The following is a 22,222-nucleotide window of genomic DNA, read 5'->3' on the forward strand; positions in this document are numbered from 1 at the left end:
TCAATAGTGAGGAAGGTTAAGGTGTATATATAATTTGGGTTTTTTACAACCAGTGCGAAGCCGGGGCGGGTCGCTAGTATTAAATAAAATAATTGTGACGTCCCACGGCAAAAGGTACCTTATGGCGGTTGGCGCTTACGATATTATTAACGCCGCTTCAATATTATTGCGGCGCTATGCGACGTAAGCGCCAGCCGCCATAAGGTACCTTTTGTCGTGGGATGTCACAATTTGATTTGTTCCCAAAGTTGTACACGTACAGTCTAAAGGAATTTGAAGAAACCGTCGGTATCAGAAACTGCACAGTAGTGTTTACATTAAAAGTATTTATTAGTGGAGCCGTCTGTTTCGTTTAACACTAACAAGTCGGCAGCCCGAGGATTTATGTTCGCACACATTACACATTGCATTTAATCGGTGATTAACAGGTAGGTTGGATAATGGGAAGTAGAAAATGATTGGTTTATTTTAGAAATACCAAGTTTATGTACTAAGCTAAGTATGTTATTTCATGTAATCTATAGTTATTTAATATTGTATTTCTTAATTTAGTCCACGTTAATTAATCTTTTGTAAAGATGTGTCCTGCCGAGTTTCCTGCTGGATACCTACCCTCCTCCAATTTAGGAGTCCTAGACTTTCTGGGATTAGGACAATACCTAATACAGTTGGACTTATTGCCAGAAGAACATTGTGCATTGTGACTCTGGACATTGTGACACTTGAAAGTACGTATTAATTAAATGCCTCTAAAAGAAAATAGTATATAGATTGTGAAGGGAGCGAACGAAACCTAAACGAAGCGAATGATTCTATAATAGAATCCCGAGAGTAGCGTGATTCTAAAGTAGAATCCTGAGCGTAGTGAGGGATTCAAGTGCGTCACGCCCAAGGTGGAAATAATTTTTAATAATAATGTGCAAAAAAAATTAAAATTGTGTCATGGAACAGAAACGTGTCACATTTGAGCCCTCCTAACAGGGAATAAAGTGCCACTTCGATCCCTCCTAGCAGGGCGAAAAAGCTCTTTTTCGAAATGGTGATGTGAAAAATACATTACAGCTCTAGGTCGAAATTTAAGATTAACCTACGGACCGCATCGCCTTTTACGAGCAAGTGTGATAAAATAGTTAGGTAAATGTTTTACAAGGGGGCAAAGTTGTTGTTTAGGTGACAAGGTGGCAGATCATTCAACGCTCACGATTACAGTAACCAGTGCCGGCCCGAGCCCTTGATCAGGGTAGAGCGAAATCGTATTTTGGCGCCCTTCGTTGAAGTTTTCCACCCCCCCCCCCCCACCCCTCGCCACACTCGCGTCTTTTAAACCTTTTTTTTCTCATTTGCCATTTTGGCGCCCCCCTTGCCATCCGGCGCCTAGAGCGGCCGCTCCACTCGCTCTACCCTAGATCCGGCCCTGACAGTAACTATACCGGTATAGTCCAGAAACCTACCGCGAACACCGAAGTCCGCATGTTGCAGGTATTTTTCTCTGTCAAAATGAAAATGAAATTACGCCTTAATTGGAGTAAAAGAGAAAGATGCTCGCAATTTGCGATATTCGGCTTTCGCGGTAAGCAATTGTATTCTTTGATTATACTATACTACTATAGATGGTCAAGCAAATCTTGGCAGTAGAAAAAGGCGGCAAATTTGAAAAATGTAGGCGCGAAGGGATATCGTCCAAAATATCGTCCCATATTATTATACTCTTTCATCGTCCCATAGAAAATTTGAATTTCGCGCCTTTTTCTACTGACAAGATTATTCATCGCGTATGAGCGACTAAATCATATACTCAAACAGCTTGACACTTGACGTTCTCCTCTCAGCTGACATTGACATTGACAGTTCACTTTCCAACTTCGAAGTGCCGTATTTATTTTGTGTACAAATACAAAACATTTTAATTTACTCGCTGCAAGTGCAAAACTGGGAATCTAGCTCAGACCTTTACTGCTATAATGTGACAAATGATAACTTTATGCGATTTATAATGATTAAAATCTTATTTAACATTTCCTGACAGTTGAATAATTGTGAATAAACAATGTCTGAATGTAGGATTTGCTTGGAAACAAGGAAGAATGTGCGGTGTATATTTAAGGGCACGGATCGGGACCTCAATACTACGTTCGCTGACATGATAACTTACGTCGCTAGTATTAAGGTAACCTCAAACAACTTGATAACAATGTCTTGTTATCTTGTTCCAAACTGGTCTAAACTTCTCTGGTATCGTAATGCTTTCGGAAATTCAGCTCATAGCTACAGAAATGTATCATTCCCAATCAAAAGCTACAGTCACAGCTAATCCCATTGTCAATAATTAGCCTAGTGATGCATTCAGAAATCAGTCTTATTGGAAATAGAAGCATCTTATTGCTACTATTTCCTATAAGACTGATCTCTGAAACGGGGCTTACCCCGTCTCCATATCGCGCGGCAAACCGCGCGATATGGAGACGGGGCTTTAGATCTTTAACAATGTTACTGAGTAACACATTGCAATGTGCAACTAATCTTTAATACATTAAAAAATATCACTAATCAAAACAATATGTGCTGATATCAATCTTAGTGACTAAGCAAGAAAGTTCAAATTGTATTGACAACATATTTTAACTAAAATATGTTGTTGTAGCTCAGTTCAAATAAATTAATTTATTTCGTGTCTTGTTACAGATTGCAAGAGAAGACGGGATCACGGATCAGATATGCCTGACTTGTCGGAAAAAGCTCACAGAGTTATATGATTTTAAACTTCTCATACTAAGGTAGGGTATTTTAAGTCTGTAACTTCGGATATTCTTTTTTACACTAATCTTAATTAAAAAACCTTAAACATCCTTACATATAGGTTTATCAGTCATACTCATGGAAAAATAGGAACAGGTATAAAGGAAACAAATAAACTACAAAACTTCTGTGTGACTCAGACTAATTATATGTAATTAAAACATTATTAATTAATGCAAACGGCTCTAGATAAAGATTTTTATCAAAGAAATAAAATCATTTTCAGTGACCCACTTTAAATGATTACCATAACAGGGCCGTTGTTAAGAAAAATATGTTTAAGCAGTAACTTTAGGTCAGGTTTTTATATTTCTAGGTCCAACACTCAACTGCATCAAAAGAACAATTCAAATTTCAAAAGGATCCATTTTAACGACATAACAGATGTCAAGCTTGAAATCGCTGTGGCCCCGACTGATGAGAAATATCTACTCAAAGATTACGAGGACATTAAGATGAATCTGCAGAGTGCAGAGGACTCTGTATGTTACAAGGATACCACAATTAAGAAGGTGGAGCCAAGCTCCGTGGAAGTGGAGATAGACAATCAGCCGATGTCGGTGATGGACTTTCTTGACACCATCAAAGATGATCTGCAAAATGACTATGACCAGGTCAGCAGTTTGACACGTCAAATACGAAACTTTACTAGATATAAATATATTGAAAGGGAAAGTCTTTAGAGTTAAACCAAGACAAGTCTGGAATGATTTAGATAGCACTCGCACGTAGTGCAAGTGTTATTTATACGCCATAATTTCATAGACGTTTGACATTTGAAATAACACTCGCACTGCGTGTACTATCAAAATCGTTGCAGACTTATCTGGGTCTAACTCTATTCTTTAATTTAGACATCAGACATATTATGAACATGCTTAATTTACTCTTTGAACACCACGTCTATCGAGTGTGGCGCGTTTCCATGAACCTTGTCGGAATGCACGAAGGTTGATATTCGGCTGTACTAGCTGTAGCCGCGCGCGTCAGTTGTCTTATTCGGTTGGTCTTATTGGTTTGATACAAAACGCTCATGTTCTTTTCAAAGAACTTTGTAAAAGGCTCGTAGATACAACTGGTGACCAGAGAGCTGGCAGCTTTCTCTCGCAGCGCATAAGCATTGCCATTCAGCGAGGGAATGCTGCCAGCATCTTTGGCACAATGCCGCGAGAGCCTTTTTTAGATGTTTTTTAATTTGGATTAGTTTAGTTTTTAATTTTATTATAAGTAACTAGTTTATATTTATCTTTAGTTTTTAATTTTAGATACAAAACTGGATTGTATAAACTATACATATATAGGAAATAAGCCCTTTGAATATAATAATGAATCATTGTGACATAAGAATGGGTGTTATTATTCCAGGATTTCGATACGGCCCAAAGCGATCCAGATTCGGACTCTGATGAATATTTGCCACACAGCATTTTACAGAAGAAATATGGGAAAAAACATAAGAAAAAGAAAAAGACTAAATGTAAGTATTAGCAATAAATATGTAAGTTGGAATTAGCAGTCCTTATTTCTGTATTTAAACAATCAGCAAAAAAATACTTACCTAACCGAACCGAAAAACTAATTACACGGTCTGCAAACAATTGTAGCACGTTTTTTTTACCCCAGTGTCAAAACCCACCAAAAACGGAAACACCAAAACGGAAGCACCGAGCCGTGTCCGTATAAAGCCGACCTGGATCGAGGACCTGCGCGTCATGGCCACGTACGAGCCCAAGAGCAAGAGACCCAGAGAGAAGAAGAAGTACAAGTCCAAGACGAAGGAGGGGATGTGCCCCTACTGCGGCAAGCTCTCTAAGAACCTCGCCAGCCATCTCGTGTTACATAGGGAGCCGCTGTATAAGTGCGGCTTTGAGGTATGTATTAAAGCCGACCTGGATCGAGGAACTTCGCGTCATGGCCACGTACGAGCCCAAGAGACCCAGAGAGAAGAAGAAGTACAAGTCCAAGACGAAGGAGGGGATGTGCCCCTACTGCGGCAAGCTCTCCAAGAACCTCGCCAGCCATCTCGTGTTACATAGGGAGCCGCTGTATAAGTGCGGCTTTGAGGTATGTATTAAAGCCGACCTGGATCGAGTACCTGTGCGTCATGGCCACGTACGAACCCAAGAGCAAGAGACCCAGAGAGAAGAAGAAGTACAAGTCCAAGACGAAGGAGGGGATGTGCCCCTACTGCGGCAAGCTCTCCAAGAACCTCGCCAGCCATCTCGTGTTACATAGGGAGCCGCTGTATAAGTGCGGCTTTGAGGTATGTATTAAAGCCGACCTGGATCGAGTACCTGTGCGTCATGGCCACGTACGAACCCAAGAGCAAGAGACCCAGAGAGAAGAAGAAGTACAAGTCCAAGACGAAGGAGGGGATGTGCCCCTACTGCGGCAAGCTCTCCAAGAACCTCGCCAGCCACCTCGTGCTACATAGGGAGCCGCTGTATAAGTGCGGCTTTGAGGTATGTATTAAAGCCGACCTGGATCGAGGACCTCCGCGTCATGGCCACGTACGAACCCAAGAGCAAGAGACCCAGAGAGAAGAAGAAGTACAAGTCCAAGACGAAGGAGGGGATGTGCCCCTACTGCGGCAAGCTCTCCAAGAACCTCGCCAGCCATCTCGTGTTACATAGGGAGCCGCTGTATAAGTGCGGCTTTGAGGTATGTATTAAAGCCGACCTGGATCGAGGACCTTCGCGTCATGGTCACGTACGAGCCCAAGAGACCCAGAGAGAAGAAGAAGTACAAGTCCGACGAAGGAGGGGATGTGCCCCTACTGCGGCAAGCTCTCCAAGAACCTCGCCAGCCATCTCGTGTTACACAGGGAGCCGCTGTATAAGTGCGGCTTTGAGGTATGATCGTTGTATTGCAAGTTTTAGGGTTCCGTACCTACCTCAAAAGGAAAAACGGAACCCTTATAGGATCACTCCGTCTGTCTGTTGGTTATATACAGCGTGGAATTTGACGACGGACCTTTCCGGAAATGGGAGATAGTTTAGCCTTAGCTCTATATTTTCCCCATAGAAACTATGTTAATATGGGCAACCGTTTCTAAATTATGGCCTTTTAAACATCCATACAAAAAACTACTTTGTTCTAACCCTAACAGGTGACATGGTCAATGAACTTACTTGTAAACAATCGTTAGACGACAAAATATTATGTTAATTTGTTTTTCTATTCCTGACGATTATCTGTGTGGCTTTATTTGTTACATTTTTGGATGGAGAACTTATGTTATTCCCTAATATTAATATGTAATACTAACCACAACATACAGATCGAGTACCTAGTGACATCTGACAATAATATATAATATTTGACGGTTTCGGAGACGCGCTGTTTCGGAGAGTAGCGGATAAAATAAACAATGTTTTTCGTTTAACAGATAGGTTTTAGCGATAAAATCACCTCAGTTTTCAACTATAGTTGGTCAAACCAAATTGTCAGTAAATAAGAACAAAAAAAAACTATGTATACTCATTCTTTTCTTTTGGGTGCTAGTACTAGTGTAAGACAAAGATAGTATGATTCTCTCTGTCTATGTTTGAAATGAGACAGTCCTTTGACAAACTATATTTTATTGATGCAGGGTTGCGGCAGAACGTTCCACCACCGCGCCCCCATGCTGAGCCACGAGCGCGCGCACACCGCCGCGCGGGACTTCCGCTGCGACCAGTGCGTCGCGGCCTTCCACTCGCTGCACGCGCTCAACCAGTCAGTTACATATCTATAGTTGGGCTAGAGTTGTCAGTACAGAACGTTCCACCACCGAGCCACCACGCTGAGCCACGAGCGCGCGCACACCGCCGCGCGGGACTTCCGCTGCGACCAGTGCGTCGCGGCCTTCCACTCGCTGCACGCGCTCAACCAGTCAGTTACATATCTATAGTTGGGCTAGAGTTGTCAGTACAGAACGTTCCACCACCGAGCCACCACGCTGAGCCACGAGCGCGCGCACACCGCCGCGCGGGACTTCCGCTGCGACCAGTGCGTCGCGGCCTTCCACTCGCTGCACGCGCTCAACCAGTCAGTTTCATATCTATAGTTGGGCTAGAGTTGTCAGTACAGAACGTTCCACCACCGAGCCACCACGCTGAGCCACGAGCGCGCGCACACCGCCGCGCGGGACTTCCGCTGCGACCAGTGCGTCGCGGCCTTCCACTCGCTGCACGCGCTCAACCAGTCAGTTTCATATCTATAGTTGGGCTAGAGTTGTCAGTACAGAACGTTCCACCACCGAGCCACCACGCTGAGCCACGAGCGCGCGCACACCGCCGCGCGGGACTTCCGCTGCGACCAGTGCGTCGCGGCCTTCCACTCGCTGCACGCGCTCAACCAGTCAGTTTCATATCTATAGTTGGGCTAGAGTTGTCAGTACAGAACGTTCCACCACCGAGCCACCACGCTGAGCCACGAGCGCGCGCACACCGCCGCGCGGGACTTCCGCTGCGACCAGTGCGTCGCGGCCTTCCACTCGCTGCACGCGCTCAACCAGTCAGTTTCATATCTATAGTTGGGCTAGAGTTGTCAGTACAGAACGTTCCACCACCGAGCCACCACGCTGAGCCACGAGCGCGCGCACACCGCCGCGCGGGACTTCCGCTGCGACCAGTGCGTCGCGGCCTTCCACTCGCTGCACGCGCTCAACCAGTCAGTTACATATCTATAGTTGGGCTAGAAAAACATTCCACCACCGCACTCAACAGTTAACTGTGGTGGGGCTGCACCTTAAAGCTTAGCTTCAAATACAATTCGGTTCGGAAAGAGAAGAGTCGTGGAATGTATTGGGCCCCATACATTCCATGACTCTCTCTTTCCGCACAGACTCTACATTTTACAGACAATATGACGTATGCCTTTTGGTTTATGTACTGCCCCGGCAATCTTTTAGCCATGTTATAGTATCCTAATTTTTTTTTTTCTATGTTACTTTATTATATTTGCTGCTGCGGTCTGCTGCGGTATCCTAATTAGATCAAAACTTAACTAAAAGCTTTATTTGTTTACAGACACAAGAAATGTCACGACCAGACAAGAAGATACGTTTGTGAAACCTGCAGCAAGTCTTACAAGCGGGTGAGTCCATGACCGATAAGTTGATTATCGTTTGTAGGTCGTCGGGGGCGGTGGAAAGAGCGTTTGAGGGAATACCGACAGCACGCCGCCTGGCCGGTCGACCTAGGTACCGGCTGTCACACTGTTGACAATATTATTGAATTCTATGAGTCCTCGAATAACTTAAAGTACCTAAATTGTAATGCTTCATACTAACCAGGGATGTTACGGAGCTCCGTTTCCGTTTCCGTTAAGTCGGAACTTCCGTTTGGTATTACACATCCGTTTCTGTTCCGGTTCCGTTACTTTTGAAACGGAAGGTATATAGGATGTCAATGATTTGCGCGGCAGCGGGACATGAGCGATGTACATCAAACAAATTCTTAATGAGAATAAAGAATCTTAAACCTAAAACAAACACGTCATTCGCTCATAGCCCCGCTTGCCACGTGCTGCAGTAATTAGATGTTCTGGTATATCCGTGTTTTTGAATTTAAAGTACCTATTCGTATGTGTTGTGTTGTGTAATGTATACCTACTGATAGTACTGACTCAGGCTCCGGTTCTGGTTCCGGTTCCGTTTTCGGTTCCGATTCCGTTTCTGGTTCCGATAAACTAAATTTGAAACATCTGGTTCCGCTTTCGGTTCCGATAAAACCACATCCGTTACATCCCTGATACTAACTTTACTGTAATCGGAATTCGGAACTTTCTATGAAAGTCTATGAAAGAGCGAATTCCTCCTAATGAAACCAAAGGACGATTCGGCACAACTGTATCCCCAGTGCCTCCTAAATTGTTTTTTTTTAACATTCTGCACAATAAAGTGTGGCTATGGCGTGTTACACAGGGGCACCAGCTATCCCGGCACGTGCGCACACACAACTCCGCCAACAAGAACGTCCAGTGCGAGCTGTGCAACATGTCCTTCTTCTCACAGATCGGGCTGAGACACCACATGAGGGTGCACACCGGCGAGCGGCCCTACAACTGCGAGGTACAGTAGAACGATACAACCGTGAGATATGACCGGCGATATAGCTCGGTCTACAAGCACATCCAGTGCGAGCTGTGCAACATGTCCTTCTTCTCGCAGATCGGGCTGAGACACCACATGAGGGTGCACACCGGCGAGCGGCCCTACAACTGCGAGGTACAGTAGAACGGTAAAGCAGTGAGATATGACCTGCGATACAGCTCGGTCTACAAGCACATCCAGTGCGAGCTGTGCAACATGTCCTTCTTCTCACAGTTCGGGCTGAGGCACCACATGAGGGTGCACACCGGCGAGCGGCCCTACAACTGCGAGGTACAGTAGAACGGTAAAGCAGTGAGATATGACCTGCGATACAGCTCGGTCTACAAGCACATCCAGTGCGAGCTGTGCAACATGTCCTTCTTCTCACAGTTCGGGCTGAGACACCACGTGAGGGTGCACACCGGCGAGCGGCCCTACCACTGCGAGGTGCAGAACACCTTGCCACCTCACACGAGGCGGTACAACGGTGAGATATGACCTGTAATACCAGTTCATTTAAATCTAAATTTGAGTCCCCATCCTTTCCTGAATCCTATCTTACGGGGGCTCATATTGGTTAACTTAACCCGGATTCACATTTATCTGATGTGCTGTGTCGTGGTCGGTACGCATCAGAACGGTAATCGGTTTTATACAGTTGATATGGTTGCGTTCACATTTCTGTGGTGCACGCTTCGTCAGACAAATGTGAACGCATCCATATTAAATGTATGAAACCGATTACCGTTCTGGCAGTCTAGCGAAAGTGACAATCGCTTGCGCTTCGCCATCGAATCGCTTTTTGTCTCTCTATCACTCTTCCATATTAGTGTGACAGTGACAGTTGCGTTTCGTTCGCTACGGAGTGTTAGCGATTGGCATGTAGTCGGGGCCAGATGCGTCAGGACCTCACGACATACAACATGAGAATCCGGCTTTACCCGTGAAACGTTTGTGTTGCAGCTGTGCTCGCAGCCGTACAGCTACAAGCACGACTTCAACCGCCACTGCCTCAAGAAGCACGGGGTGTTCCTCAAGCGGCGCTCGGTCAACGTGATGAACGCGGAGGTGAGAAAAACCTACTATTACTATACCTACAACATACCGTAAAGTGTGCCTACATGTTTCTCCGCTGGGTAATTGTGCTCCCAACAGTTTTTATATATGAAAACTAGTGACCCGCCCCAGCTTCGCACGGGTTAACAAATTATACATAACCTTCCTCTTGAATCACTCTATTACAAATGCGATTTTTTCTGCTTGTTTACGTCAGTGACTTTCGATGAGGTCTGTTGTCATAAGTATTTTTTCCAGTAAAATAAATTAGTTTAAATTAGTTAGGCCAAATAAAGTGTTGCCAGAGATTAAACGTTTTATTTATTTATAAGATTTTTTTTTAGACTAAAAAAAAAACGAATTATTCTTATTTATTTATGTATGTATAGTTTGTAGCTTTCTAGTAGACCCCGAAGGCTTATCCTATTGTCTATTGTTCAGTAAAACCGCACGTGCTACTTACCTGCAAAAAAGGGTCCTAATTATTCTATTTGGCACCTGAGCGCGGGCTAGTCCAACGCTCAAAAAACCAGTGTAGGTGCGCTCTCCGATAACGCGCCTTTGTTACGCATCTCGATGACACATTTTAGACTGGTGCTGTAGCGTTCGACTCGCCGGCACTCGGTAACCGAAGTACCGATTTTTTATGCAGGTGGTTGTGGCACGTGGCACGAGCGGTTTTTCTTAACAATAGACAATAGGATTAGCCTTCGGGGTCTATTAGAAAGCTACAAACTATACCAGGTGTTGTCTCGCGAGCGCCTGGTGATGCGCGAGCTGGCGGCGGCGGCGCGCTCCGGGGCTATGGGCCCGCCGCCGGCGCTCTTCGTCGGCAAACAGGTACCTTTAGGGTCTCCCCATACTTATCGACCCGGATTCGGCGAAAGCCGATAGTAAACAGCATAAACAGGTAAGGTTCGGTTCGGCTCCGTTCGGCCGTCGACGGCCGACGCGTCGGCGTCTTTTTCGCTCTTATTGCGTGGACATAAAGTTTCATTTCTATTGGCATTGCCGATTCCGCGTCGATAAGTTTGGGGAGACCCTTATACATACATTCAAATACCTACTATATTATTACTTGGTGTTTCTACTATTTATTAACCTTTTGGACGACAATGACCGATATATCCGCACCGTAGGTTCAACGCCAAAGACCGATAATCGGTCACAGACCACAGAGCAACATAGACCTACGTGCGTATGCATAAAGTTCAATTTCAGTTTTGACACTTCGGTCACGTGGCGTCAGCGTGACAGCTTTTGTGTTTGACACGGCGTCGATAGTTATTTGTTTTACAAGGGGGCAAAATTGTTGTTTAACCGCTCGTGCTAAGATTCTCTACGCTCCTGGTTCGAGAAGTGGTTTCAGGGCACGGGTTAAACAAACTTTGCCTCCGAGTGAAACGCAAAATTTTTCACCACATCAACGCGAGGAAAACACTAACTATGAAATAGGTACCAACAAAATCAAACCAAATAAAATTAAAACGCAATGAAAAAAGTTTAATTCAAAGTCATAATTTAAAAGTCAATTCTACCAGCTAACATTCTTATGTTACAACAACAACTCAAAATTTGCATCTGATTTATTACTTTGCCCCACATGTGATTAAAATTTTAAAATGCAAATTTCTCATTCGTTTTTGAACAATCAAAAGTAGAGATGCCCCGAATAGTAGTTTTGGCCGAATACCGAATACCGAACATTCGGCCACTCTCTCGGCCGAATACCGAATATTCGGCATGAGATGCGAACATTGTGAGTCACAATTATTATGAAAACTGTTCGCCAACAAAGCACAACGTTTACTAAGATATATTTTTTGTAAAACAGAACATTATAAATGTAGTTAGAGTCAATCAAATCAGACCCATGATAAAAATAAAATATTTCATAATCAAGAAATGCTTAAAAAAGGGTCTTCCTATTTAACAACTTTCCAATAATACTTTTTAAACATTAAATATACCAAATTTTTGGTATTTATTATGTGTAATTTTTCTTTTTAGTTAGCGGCAACAGATATTCGGTATTCGGCCGAATAGTAGGCAACATTCGGCCGAATATATTCGGCAAAGTGGTCGAATAGGCCGAATATCTAATAGTTGCCGAATATTCGTGGCATCTCTAATCAAAAGGGCCTTTACCAGTTGTTGTGGGGAAAAAATAATTTATAACAAATTGTAGAACAGAAGCTCTCATAAATATATAACCACTTATTTTGGCGAGACTTGCATTTTGCCAGGTCTAGAGCACCCTAAACCGGTGAGCGTGTATGAGGAATGTTATGAAAGTAACGGAAGCGAAAGAGGTATGTCAGGATCGTAGCAAGTGGAAATCCGTTGCCTAGCCCTCCGGGAAATAGGCGTGATTATATGTGACCGTAGTTATGCAGAAAACGACCAACTCAATTTTATTATCAATGCAGAAAGCGACCAAAGTCACTGAGTTAGGGTGTAAGTTGCTTTGACAAAAATAAAAAGTTGGTCGCTTTCTACAGAACTAAAGTCTATTTTTTTATTCGGTAGACTGAAATGACAGTTAATAGTATGGAATGACATTTCATGTTCATACTATTAACTGTCATTTCAGTCTACCGAATAAAAAAATAGACTTTACGGTCATGTATGTATGTTGCATTTTGTACGCGTAACGTTGTTGACGGGATCCGTTTTCAGGGCGCCCTGGCCTACGAGCTGGCTATCCGCACTTTACGCAAGAACCCGCTGCTACTCGCGCCGCACTCTTGATGACAAATCATTATACAACCACAGACAGAAGTGATGTGAACATTAACTTTAAATAAATGTCATATACTAAGACAAAGTGACCAAGGCCTCCAGTGCCCCAGGCTGGAATCGAACCAGCGTCCTCTGCTATCGCGGCAGGTGCCTGTGCCATTCGGCCACCGGGCCACAGCGGCATAGGTCGAATTTTTCCAAGTATATGCACTTCTTACTGAAGGCTTATGGCGACCCTTATGGAATTGAACATTGACTCATTTGAGGGCACATGTTATATGTAAACTCCACCAGGGGTCGGTTTGCAAGTCGCGTACAGTTCTTTCTGAGTAAGATCCCGTACTTATTTAGAGTTCTGTAGTCAACTAGGAACCATTATAGTTTCGCTATGTCCGTCTGTCCGTCCGCGGCTTTGCGCCGTCTTTGTTGGTGCTAGAAAGATGGATGATATTTGATTTGTCATACTGACAAGTAGGTATAATAAAAACGGGGAAAAAATGTAGGGAAGGTTATTTAGGGAAGTAAAATCTAAACAATTTCTCAACTTTGATGGCTACACATCGGTAACTCGTGGCATTTAGGTAGCACTTAAAATATTAGTTTAATTAATTCCATTTTTAGTGGTTTCTGTTTCTCGACTCGTATAGGAAGAAGAAGAACATTGTCACATCACTAGTCTGTTAGAAACTTAGAAACTGTCAAGTGCTACCCAAGTGCCACGAGTTACCGATGTGTGCTCATCACTAATCTGTTAAGTGCTACCTAAATGCCATGAGTTACCGATGTGTATTGATGGCTCTTTTAAAACCCCGAAACGTGATTTCTACTGTGGTTGGCTCTTAAGTTGCCGACCCCTGAGCTGGAATAGTTAAATTTTTAACCATGGCCTAATGTTAAATCATAAATACCTAATAGTAACTGAGAGTTTCACGGAACACTACACAAATACTACAGAACATTGTTACTTAATCTTCAATTTTATTGTTAAAGATCCATTAAACTTTTTATGTGTAAATAAACCCGTTGATTCTTACTAATGTTTTTTTTTTCCTTCCTGCCGCATTTTCTGCGTTACAGAGAAAACGAATAAAGCGGGCAATAATTCTAAATTTAAACTCTCATTTCAAACTCCCGGTGAAAATATAACAGCATCATCTGGTGAGATAAACCTATCTAACATCCATCGCTCATGATGTCTGACAATCGTTAGGTGGACATTATACATACATATAGATACATATTTATACCTCTATATATTATATAATTATTTCCACTCAGAATCACGAGCTCTTTCAATCCTAATACGAGAAAAAAAGTGTCCCTAGAATTTCATAAATTTTTTGTTTGTCCGTTTTGTTACATTCATAGAAATTTGTATTGAAAACGTAACCAAATGGATAAAAAAGGGCACATTTTTTTCTCAGTAAATATAAAAGTCGTTATAATATAAAAAATCCCCATTCTAACAGTTGGAGATACAACGATAGCAATGAACGTTCAGAAAAACTCAACTAAAATGGTAGATCCGTTTATTATAATTAACACTAGCGACCCGCCCCGGCTTCGCACGGGTAAACCTTAACAAATTAATACACCTATATAAACCTTCCTCAAGAATCACTCTATTGATAAGTGAAAACCGGATGAAAATCCATTCAGTAGTTTTCGAGTTTATCGCCAACATACATACACAAAAACAGACGCGTGACTGTTTTATATTATAAGGTGTAGTGATCAACATTAAAGTACTTTTGATTTCAATCAATAGGGCACATTACCAAGGAGGAGTTTTGGCCGAAGGGTGTCAAGTTTCGGGGGTTCCGCGGCCGGCTCCCTGACACTGCGGGGTTGCGTATTTCATCGCAATCATAATGTGATTTTTAGTGTTTAGTTTATATTTTTATAATATGTATGCTACTTTTAAGGTATTTATGTATGGGCCACTAGTTGCCTGAAATAATGATTTCATTCATTCATTACCCTTTACATACCCTGATGAAGATATTAAGTGTCAGTCTCTTTTGTTGAAGACGAAAGATAAAAATAAAAGTTCAGACGTATAGAAATAATGGAGATACCTAGAGGCCGACTCTGATTTAACATTGTGTAACGGTTTTGTTATGATACGAACTTGACGATTGTGTTTCGGCATCTCACGCGCACTAATAAACACGGGCGAGATGCCCAATGACATTATAGCTGTCAAGCGCAAGGTTGTTTTATGCGCAAGTGTCCTGCTGTGTACCTGTGAGTTTCCTGTGTGACCAAGCGTAGTATTTTGAAGACCAAGAAGGAATGAGATAGCAATATCGATTGCTCCCTCTAACACATCTGCGTCCCTTACATTGACGTTGGCACAATATGTGTACTCGGGATTAAGGATAAAAACCTATAAAAGGATAACTTATTTATTTGCGGGGCGATTTTCCTTAAAAAGTCAACATATGAGGATAATGGAACTATTGTTGTCTCCCCCTCCTCCCCATTCAATGTCATTGTCAACGTAATGGAAGTTTTGTTTGTCCCTCAATGACACCCCACGGACGTTAATTATATGAAAGGGTGCTGTGAGAACCAGAACTCGACCGTAAAATTTGCGAATTTGCGAGCCGACTTGACTTAAGTAGATACCGTTTTACAAGATATATAAACTTTGGCGCGAACACAGGGATTTTAAGATTTACCAACTTCAAAAAAATTACCTCAACTGGTCGGGATCTTTAGGTTTTTATTTCCGTTCCTTATGGCCATGGCTATTATCATTCCCTTGGTGTCTCACTCACGCGTACCTAACTTACATCACTACTCAAGGGTCTCACGGCGAATTGGGTCCGCGCTGTCTAAAAAGCGTTAGTTTAAGTATATAATATAGTAGCGCAATTTTTACAGCCGGGGAGGACGCTACTCGCCGCTGAAGCTTTGAGATATGGGCGTCCGTAATTACCATTCCCCTGGCTTTAGATTCAGTATATTAGTATTCATTCCCCTGTATTTTGATATAAAATGTATAATAGATCTTGGGCATAGAGTGAGCATGGGCTCATCTCTTGCCGCGCAGAGACTCTACTATTAAGTAGGTACTTTTATGCAGTTATGAGTAACTAGGTATAATTCAATTCAATTCAATTCAATATTTTAATAATGAGGCGTATCGATACGATAATGTTGGTGTCCGACCTAAATCGTTTTTTTTTGCCGAAACCAAAGATTCGATCGGTTTTGCCCTGAGTTCGAACATGATTTTTATACCGCAACCTGTCGAAACCTTCTTCGGCTGAATGAAACATTATTTTTTATGGTGAAACCAGAGATTTAGATAACATACGCCTCGCCTCCACGTCTGTAACACCCTTGAATCCGAAGGTATAAGCAAAGACACCCTCTTTTGTCTATCCCGTTAGTCTATTGTTATCAATACCTGGGGGGGTCTAGCCGGCGAAAGTTCAGCCCCTAATGGATCCTTTATGTAGCTGTCAATCACTGGCCGTATATATAAGCAAGGTGGGCTTCTGGACCGGTCTCAGTAGACACAAGGATTTGGTGGGATTAAGATAAAATGGTAAGTTCTCTTCGCATAGTTTTCTATCAAATTTGCATGTAACTTTTTTCGGTTCGAATTTATATCGAGCGTACCTACTAGTGGAATCGCGTGCGAGTGAATGTTTATTAAAATTAAGTTGTATTCAAGAAACATAAGTAATTACGTCGGGTCTGTAAAAAAATTAATAGAAAACTCACAAATCGAATCTCGCCTTAGAGGTCTTTCAATTCAATAAAATACTGCACATGAAAGCTATGAAGTCATCATTCCATCCCTCAGGCCATCTGCCTCCCTATCGCTCTTGCATATATTCGAGCGATACAGGCAACTAAAGAAATTTCGTTCGCGCCTCTTGACTTAGGTATCTATATGTATACCTATGTATAAAGCCTTGTTTTTACTTAGGTAGTGTTCTAAGCAAACAATTAGTTTTGAGAAAAAATGCTTGCTTGTCACATTTACTATTGGAGCTTGTGTTTCCATTAACCAAACGAACGATTGCTCGCTCAGAACTGTGAAAACACTAAGTGAAAACGGGGCTTTAGACGGAGCCTTAGCGAGTAAGCCAACATGACACAAATTAATTTCTTCCAGGTATCCAAAACTTGTGTCTTTATACTCGTCTGTCTCGGCCTATTGGTTGCGATCCAATCCTGGCTCCCGAGGGTATCAGCAAAACAGTCGGACGTGGACGCGTACATGGTCGACGCGCGCTCCGACCTCCGCAACTACGTAGTCGGGCTGGACTACCCTGGTGACTACGGCCCGGAGCCGGACCGCCCGGCGCCGCTGCCCGAGTTTATAGTTGACTACGCGAATATGATCAGGAACGATATTATCCTGCTGGATAACTCGGTCGAGACTAGGACGAGGAAGAGGGGGAATATTAAAGTTAAAAAACACTCTAATGTCAGTATACTATGATTACGTTTCAGGTATTTAAACCAGGGATGTTACGGAGCTCCGTTTCCGTTAAGTCGGAACTTCCGTTTGGTATTACACATCCGTTTCTGTTCCGGTTCCGTTACTTTTGAAACGGAAGTTATATAGGATATTAATGATTAGCGCGGCAGCGGGACATGAGCGATGTACATCAAACAAATTCTTAATGAGAATAAAGAATCTTAAACCTAAAACAAACACGTCATTCGCTCATAGCCCCGCTTGCCACGTGCTGCAGTAATTAGATGTTCTGGTATATCCGTGTTTTTGAATTTAAAGTACCTATTCGTATGTGTTGTGTAATGTATACCTACTGATAGTACTGACTCAGGCTCCGGTTCTGGTTCCGGTTCTGTTTTCGGTTCCGATTCCGTTTCTGGTTCCGATAAACTAAATTTAAAACATCTGGTTCCGCTTTCGGTTCCGATAAAACCACATCCGTTACATCCCTGATTTAAACTAATAGGTACCTGTTACGGTCTAATAATATGTACCTAACAATGACTTATATATAACGAAAAAAAAAATACTACGTCCTCTGTACCTAACACAAATATGCAAGTCTAGATCACCACACCACCGGCCACCTCTGTTTTAAAAGAACTTGATTAATCTCATCTCTTAATTTTTCAGCATGCGATTTCGAATGTTCCATGTAACTGTGAGCTGAGCGTGAGTATATCGTGCCTATATTACCCTACTTCAGTTTTAATAATCTTAGTCGTAACAAATAGGCTAATTTTACGGTTTAACTCGTGTATTTTTAGTCACTCACATGTTTCGGAGAGCCTATTAGGTCTCCATTTTCAAGCACTAACAATGCTTGAGTAGCGGTCATGATAGCCCCGCGCTGCGTACATGAGTTAAATCGTGATATTAGATTTATATTATTAAGACTCACGACAGTTTTAATTCGAAATAGGCAGTAGGTATAAGCTCAGGTATAAGCCTATATCCATTGACACATTTTCTTTAAAAAATTGGCTGGTTTTCCCTTTTAACAACCATGTAAGTACCTAAGCTATATGACACACGACCTTGACACTCGTAAAAGAACGAACGTGGTCTTTTCTATTCTCGAAAATTAAGCTTAAATTCTGCCCTAGTAGCACGGTAGCATTTTTATCGTTTATCACCATGCCTGTCACGTTCTAACAAGTATGTAAGTGCGAAAGTGACGGGCATAGTGATAGTCGATAAAAATGGAACCGTGCTGAGCCTGCTGGTCTCGACGCGACGTAGCGTTGGCATTTGTATTCATTGCCAGCGCGAGCTACGCGCTACGAGCGTAGTCGATAACACGGAAAAAATGTAGCGCCTACGAACAAAGAACCCGCCTAGCGGGTCGTTGTGTTGTTAATGTGTAAACTTTCGGTTCCCTTCCATCTACCAACAGCTAATGTTGAAATGTTTCAGTACGCGTCAGATAATTACGAGGACCACTACGTGAACCTGAGCGACGCGCTCGGCATGGCGCTGTGGTACCCGCAGAGGGTGCGCAACCTGACCTGCGACGAGACCAAGTGTACCAAGTCGTATCGATGCCAGAAAATTATATATAACGTAAGTTGTACAGTCAACATCAATAGTATCCAGAGATGCGATTTATTTGAAATACTTCTATTTAAAATGCAAATACAAAATGCAAAATTTGCATTTAAATGCCTTTTAGTAAAAAAACATTTTGTATTTTATTCGAAATACTTTTCGAGATGTATTTTGCATTTTTAATATTCATTTCAAAATGCAAAATACTTTGCGATTAAGTTTAGCCAACATTACCAGTCAAACAAAATGAAATGAACGAATGACGCCTGTATTGCCGAATTTGACCGATAGAGGCGCCTGCTAGCCATGCGCGCCCTTTTTAGGGTTCCGTACCCAAAGGGTAAAAACGGGACCCCATTACTAAGACTCCGCTGTCCGTCCGTCCGTCAGTCCGTCTGTCACCAGGCTGTATCTCACGAACCGTGATAGCTAGACAGTTGAAATTTTCACAGATGATGTATTTCTGTTGCCGCTATAACAACAAATACTAAAAACAGAATAAAATAAAGATTTAAGTGGGGCTCCCATACAACAAACGTGATTTTTGACCGAAGTTAAGCAACGTCGGGCGGGGACAGTACTTGGATGGGTGACCGTTTTTTTGCTTGTTTTGCTCTATTTTTTGTTGATGGTGCGGAACCCTCCGTGCGCGAGTTCGACTCGCACTTGGCCGGGTTTTTTTTTCTTTGGTCAGAGTGCGCGCCTGCGCCTTATAGCCGTTTAGACTCACGGCTCGGCTCGCGGCACGTCTCGTGGCTCGCCTCGACACACTCGGCTTCGGCTTGTCAATTGGTTATAAACCTTATGCCGTGCCGTTAGTGTTTAAATTATATTAGCTCGACGAGCTTGCGAGCCACGAGACGAGTCGCGAGCCCACCGCTTACACTCGCGTCTCGTGGCGCGGCTCGCGGCTCGTCTCGTGGCTCGCGCGAGAGTCTAAACCGGTTATTATGACCAAAATGTCATGCATAAGGTGCCATGTTATTAGACGTTTTTATTCGGCTCGGCATTGTGTCTCTATTTCTCATGATAAATACCTAAAATAAATAAAAATATCCGAGATTTGGTCAAAAGGTATTTTATTTAGAAAAAGTATTTTGAAAATACCTATTTTGCATTTAGCATTTGAAATACAAAACGCAAAACTATTTGGTATTTTGCATTTGAAATAGTAAATCTGAAAAGTATATTGCATTTTGTATTTAATTAAAACCATTTTGTACATCTCTGATAGTATCATACAGTTAACAAGAACAGAGCTAGCACTAGTGCGTCGGCTCTAATCTCTAGTACCCACAGGCCCCACAGTGAATCCTCGGACATTGCCGGCCTAGGCCAGCATACTTGAACTTGCGAACGCCGTTTTTAGAAATTTTACTTAGGTTATTATTGATTTCTAGGTTTTATTTCCACGCATTTTTTTAGAAAAGCACTATACCTATACATACCTCGACTGGGATATAAACGGGCTTTAATTATGTTCATAAGCTAGCCTGGCTTCGCTCGGCCCCTAATACCTACCACACTCGGTCGGCAGTGTTGCCTACTTCCTGGCCTATGTAATAATGTGCCTTCCTACAATATTTGCCAGCTCTGTCAACTTTCTACGTTAAAGTTTAAATGATTTGTTTCAGCTGACAGTGCTAAAAGGCAGCAACAGCAAGGAAGAGCGGGAGCGCGCAGGCCAGCTATACGCGGACTTACCCAACGAGTTGAAGTACAAGTGGGTGCCGCGGCTCGTGCCCGTAGTCGCCGGGTGCCTCTGCACGAGCAGCTACCTCGCCAACTGACTACTCCTCGGGACTTTACACGTACAATACTGCAACGCTCAATAAAATGTACAGTTTGATAGACGGACACAAATGTTTCATTTGTTTCCTTACCTTTAGTAAAGTAAACAGTTAAACACCCCTGTAATGGACGTGGCACCAATAGAGATAGAGATTTTTATTTGCATACCAGGTATTTTACATAAATATACATGGTCCCTGAAAGGATGTAGCAAAATAGGAAGGGTAGCAATTAATGACACGCATACCACAAATCCTGTAAAATAAGTATTTCACTTCATCTGTAAACATAATAGGTACTTATATATTTCTCTAAGATTACAAATCAAGTTACAACTTTTCTTCATTATCAAATCGCTAAACTGTGCATATAAATGCTAAATATTATTTTCACCATATTCAGAATAATTTTAGAGATATTTTAGTGATCATTGGCAACAACTTAAAAAAAAACTCCAAGATCGCTACTACTAACGCCATCTATCGACTATTTAGTTGATCTAGGATTTTTTCCTTTACACACAATAATAATTAAGTACCTACCTAGGTAACTACAACGATAGCCCGTAGGTACGCGTCATCGGTCAACTGTTAAAAATTAAATAACTATAATTAGGTACTTATCTGGAAAATCTCCTTGACCTTCCGATATCTGCAATGTGCTCCGCGTCTTAATCTGCATAAATACCTAGGTACCTACCGCCGGCACTAGATCACCATTCAGTTTGATCATTTCTTTCGAACCGAACGCTCAAGAATGAAGACCCTCCTGTTTGCGTGCGTGTTGGCGGCGTCGGCCGCGGCCGCACCCAGCGACACCCAGCCCCAAGAACACAACAATGTCAATCCAACAACATCACACGCCAATCCAGTTACATTTGTCGGTCAAGGGAACGGGGATCTACAGAGATGCTATCGAGAAAATCCTGACAACTGCGAGATTTTTCATCGAACCGGTAGTACAATTTACTCTTTACTTATTAGTGGAGAGTATATTTATGCAGGTTTAGAATCCGGCTCAATTTTAAGATGTCTTTTAAATAACAAAGATTCATGCGAGACCTTCTATTCGGGCAGCGAGGAAGTGCGGTCTTTAGTTAATGCGAGGGGACATCTCTACGCGGGTATTGAGGGTGGCACCATTCTGCGCTGTGAACTACATCAACCAAGTTGCCAGCCTCTGCATAAACAGACGTACACAGTTTACTCTTTAACTCAAATCGGAGACAGTATTTATGCCGGATTGGGCTCTGGACATGTGATACGCTGCTCTTTAACAGCCAACAACTGCAGAGAAGTGTATGAGACGGACAATGGCGTTACGGGTCTCGCAAGCATCGGAGATAGTGCGTATGTTTTAACACACGAGGGAAAACTGCTGAAATGCTCGGATATAGAAGGCCCTGGAACTAAATGTCTAACCGTTGATACGAGGATTAATAAAAATGATGACAGTTTATGGGACTTGAAAGCATTCAACGAGTCTTTGTATGTATATGGAGATACAAGCGGAATCTGCAAATGGGTAAACGAGAATATTTGTGAGAGCTATATCAACACGTCAGCTCTGTCGGCGTGGAGTTTGGCTATCGCTTACGGCACGTATAATTTGCAAGACCAGTTTAAGAACGAGCATGAATGCAAGCAACAAAGTGATGCGTGTCAACGAGTTTCGTATTACAATGAAGAACAGAGAGCCGCATTTGAGGTTTACGTTGAACGCGGAAAGCT

At 42.6% G+C, this 22,222-nt stretch overlaps 2 protein-coding genes across 3 annotated transcripts; both read left to right on the forward strand.

Moving 5' to 3' along the window:
- The first annotated feature begins 1,972 nt into the window (after positions 1-1,972).
- Positions 1,973-12,723, forward strand: LOC134650515 (zinc finger protein 808-like). Its single transcript, XM_063505471.1, has 19 exons — positions 1,973-2,167; positions 2,683-2,774; positions 3,113-3,410; positions 4,162-4,273; positions 4,420-4,667; positions 4,874-5,059; positions 5,272-5,457; positions 6,389-6,513; positions 6,556-6,669; positions 6,712-6,825; positions 6,868-6,981; positions 7,024-7,137; positions 7,180-7,293; positions 7,336-7,449; positions 7,809-7,875; positions 8,705-8,851; positions 9,836-9,940; positions 10,673-10,768; positions 12,608-12,723. Exons 1-19 carry the CDS (start codon positions 2,048-2,050, stop codon positions 12,677-12,679), a joined length of 2,538 nt encoding a protein of 845 aa, XP_063361541.1. The 5' UTR covers positions 1,973-2,047; the 3' UTR covers positions 12,680-12,723.
- A 3,421-nt stretch (positions 12,724-16,144) lies between these two features.
- On the forward strand, positions 16,145-20,491 carry LOC134650149 (prothoracicotropic hormone-like). 2 transcript variants are annotated; one of them, XM_063505006.1, is made up of 5 exons: positions 16,145-16,229; positions 16,806-17,120; positions 17,787-17,825; positions 18,570-18,716; positions 20,336-20,491. In XM_063505006.1, exons 1-5 carry the CDS (start codon positions 16,227-16,229, stop codon positions 20,489-20,491), a joined length of 660 nt encoding a protein of 219 aa, XP_063361076.1. In that variant the 5' UTR covers positions 16,145-16,226. The 2 variants fall into 2 exon arrangements, with proteins under 2 accessions (XP_063361076.1, XP_063361075.1); XM_063505005.1 differs by lacking the exon at positions 16,145-16,229 and having other exon boundaries at positions 16,737-17,120.
- Positions 20,492-22,222: the final 1,731 nt, after the last annotated feature.

The sequence above is a fragment of the Cydia amplana genome, chromosome 8 (assembly GCF_948474715.1).
Source record: "Cydia amplana chromosome 8, ilCydAmpl1.1, whole genome shotgun sequence".
NCBI classification, from domain to species: Eukaryota; Metazoa; Arthropoda; class Insecta; order Lepidoptera; family Tortricidae; genus Cydia; species Cydia amplana.

What these genes read in the sequence shown, in the direction of transcription:
- LOC134650515 (XM_063505471.1), top strand. Translation starts at nt 2,048, where the DNA reads ATGTCTGAATGTAGGATTTGCTTGGAAACAAGGAAGAATGTGCGGTGT. An exon ending in TGCAAAATGACTATGACCAG is followed by an intron (nt 3,411 to 4,161) that starts GTCAGCAGTTTG and finishes TTATTATTCCAG; the next exon opens with GATTTCGATACGGCCCAAAG. An exon ending in TGTATAAGTGCGGCTTTGAG is followed by an intron (nt 5,458 to 6,388) that starts GTATGTATTAAA and finishes TTATTGATGCAG; the next exon opens with GGTTGCGGCAGAACGTTCCA.
- LOC134650149 (XM_063505005.1), top strand. Translation starts at nt 16,782, where the DNA reads ATGACACAAATTAATTTCTTCCAGGTATCCAAAACTTGTGTCTTTATA. An exon ending in AAGTTAAAAAACACTCTAAT is followed by an intron (nt 17,121 to 17,786) that starts GTCAGTATACTA and finishes TTAATTTTTCAG; the next exon opens with CATGCGATTTCGAATGTTCC. An exon ending in CATGTAACTGTGAGCTGAGC is followed by an intron (nt 17,826 to 18,569) that starts GTGAGTATATCG and finishes GAAATGTTTCAG; the next exon opens with TACGCGTCAGATAATTACGA.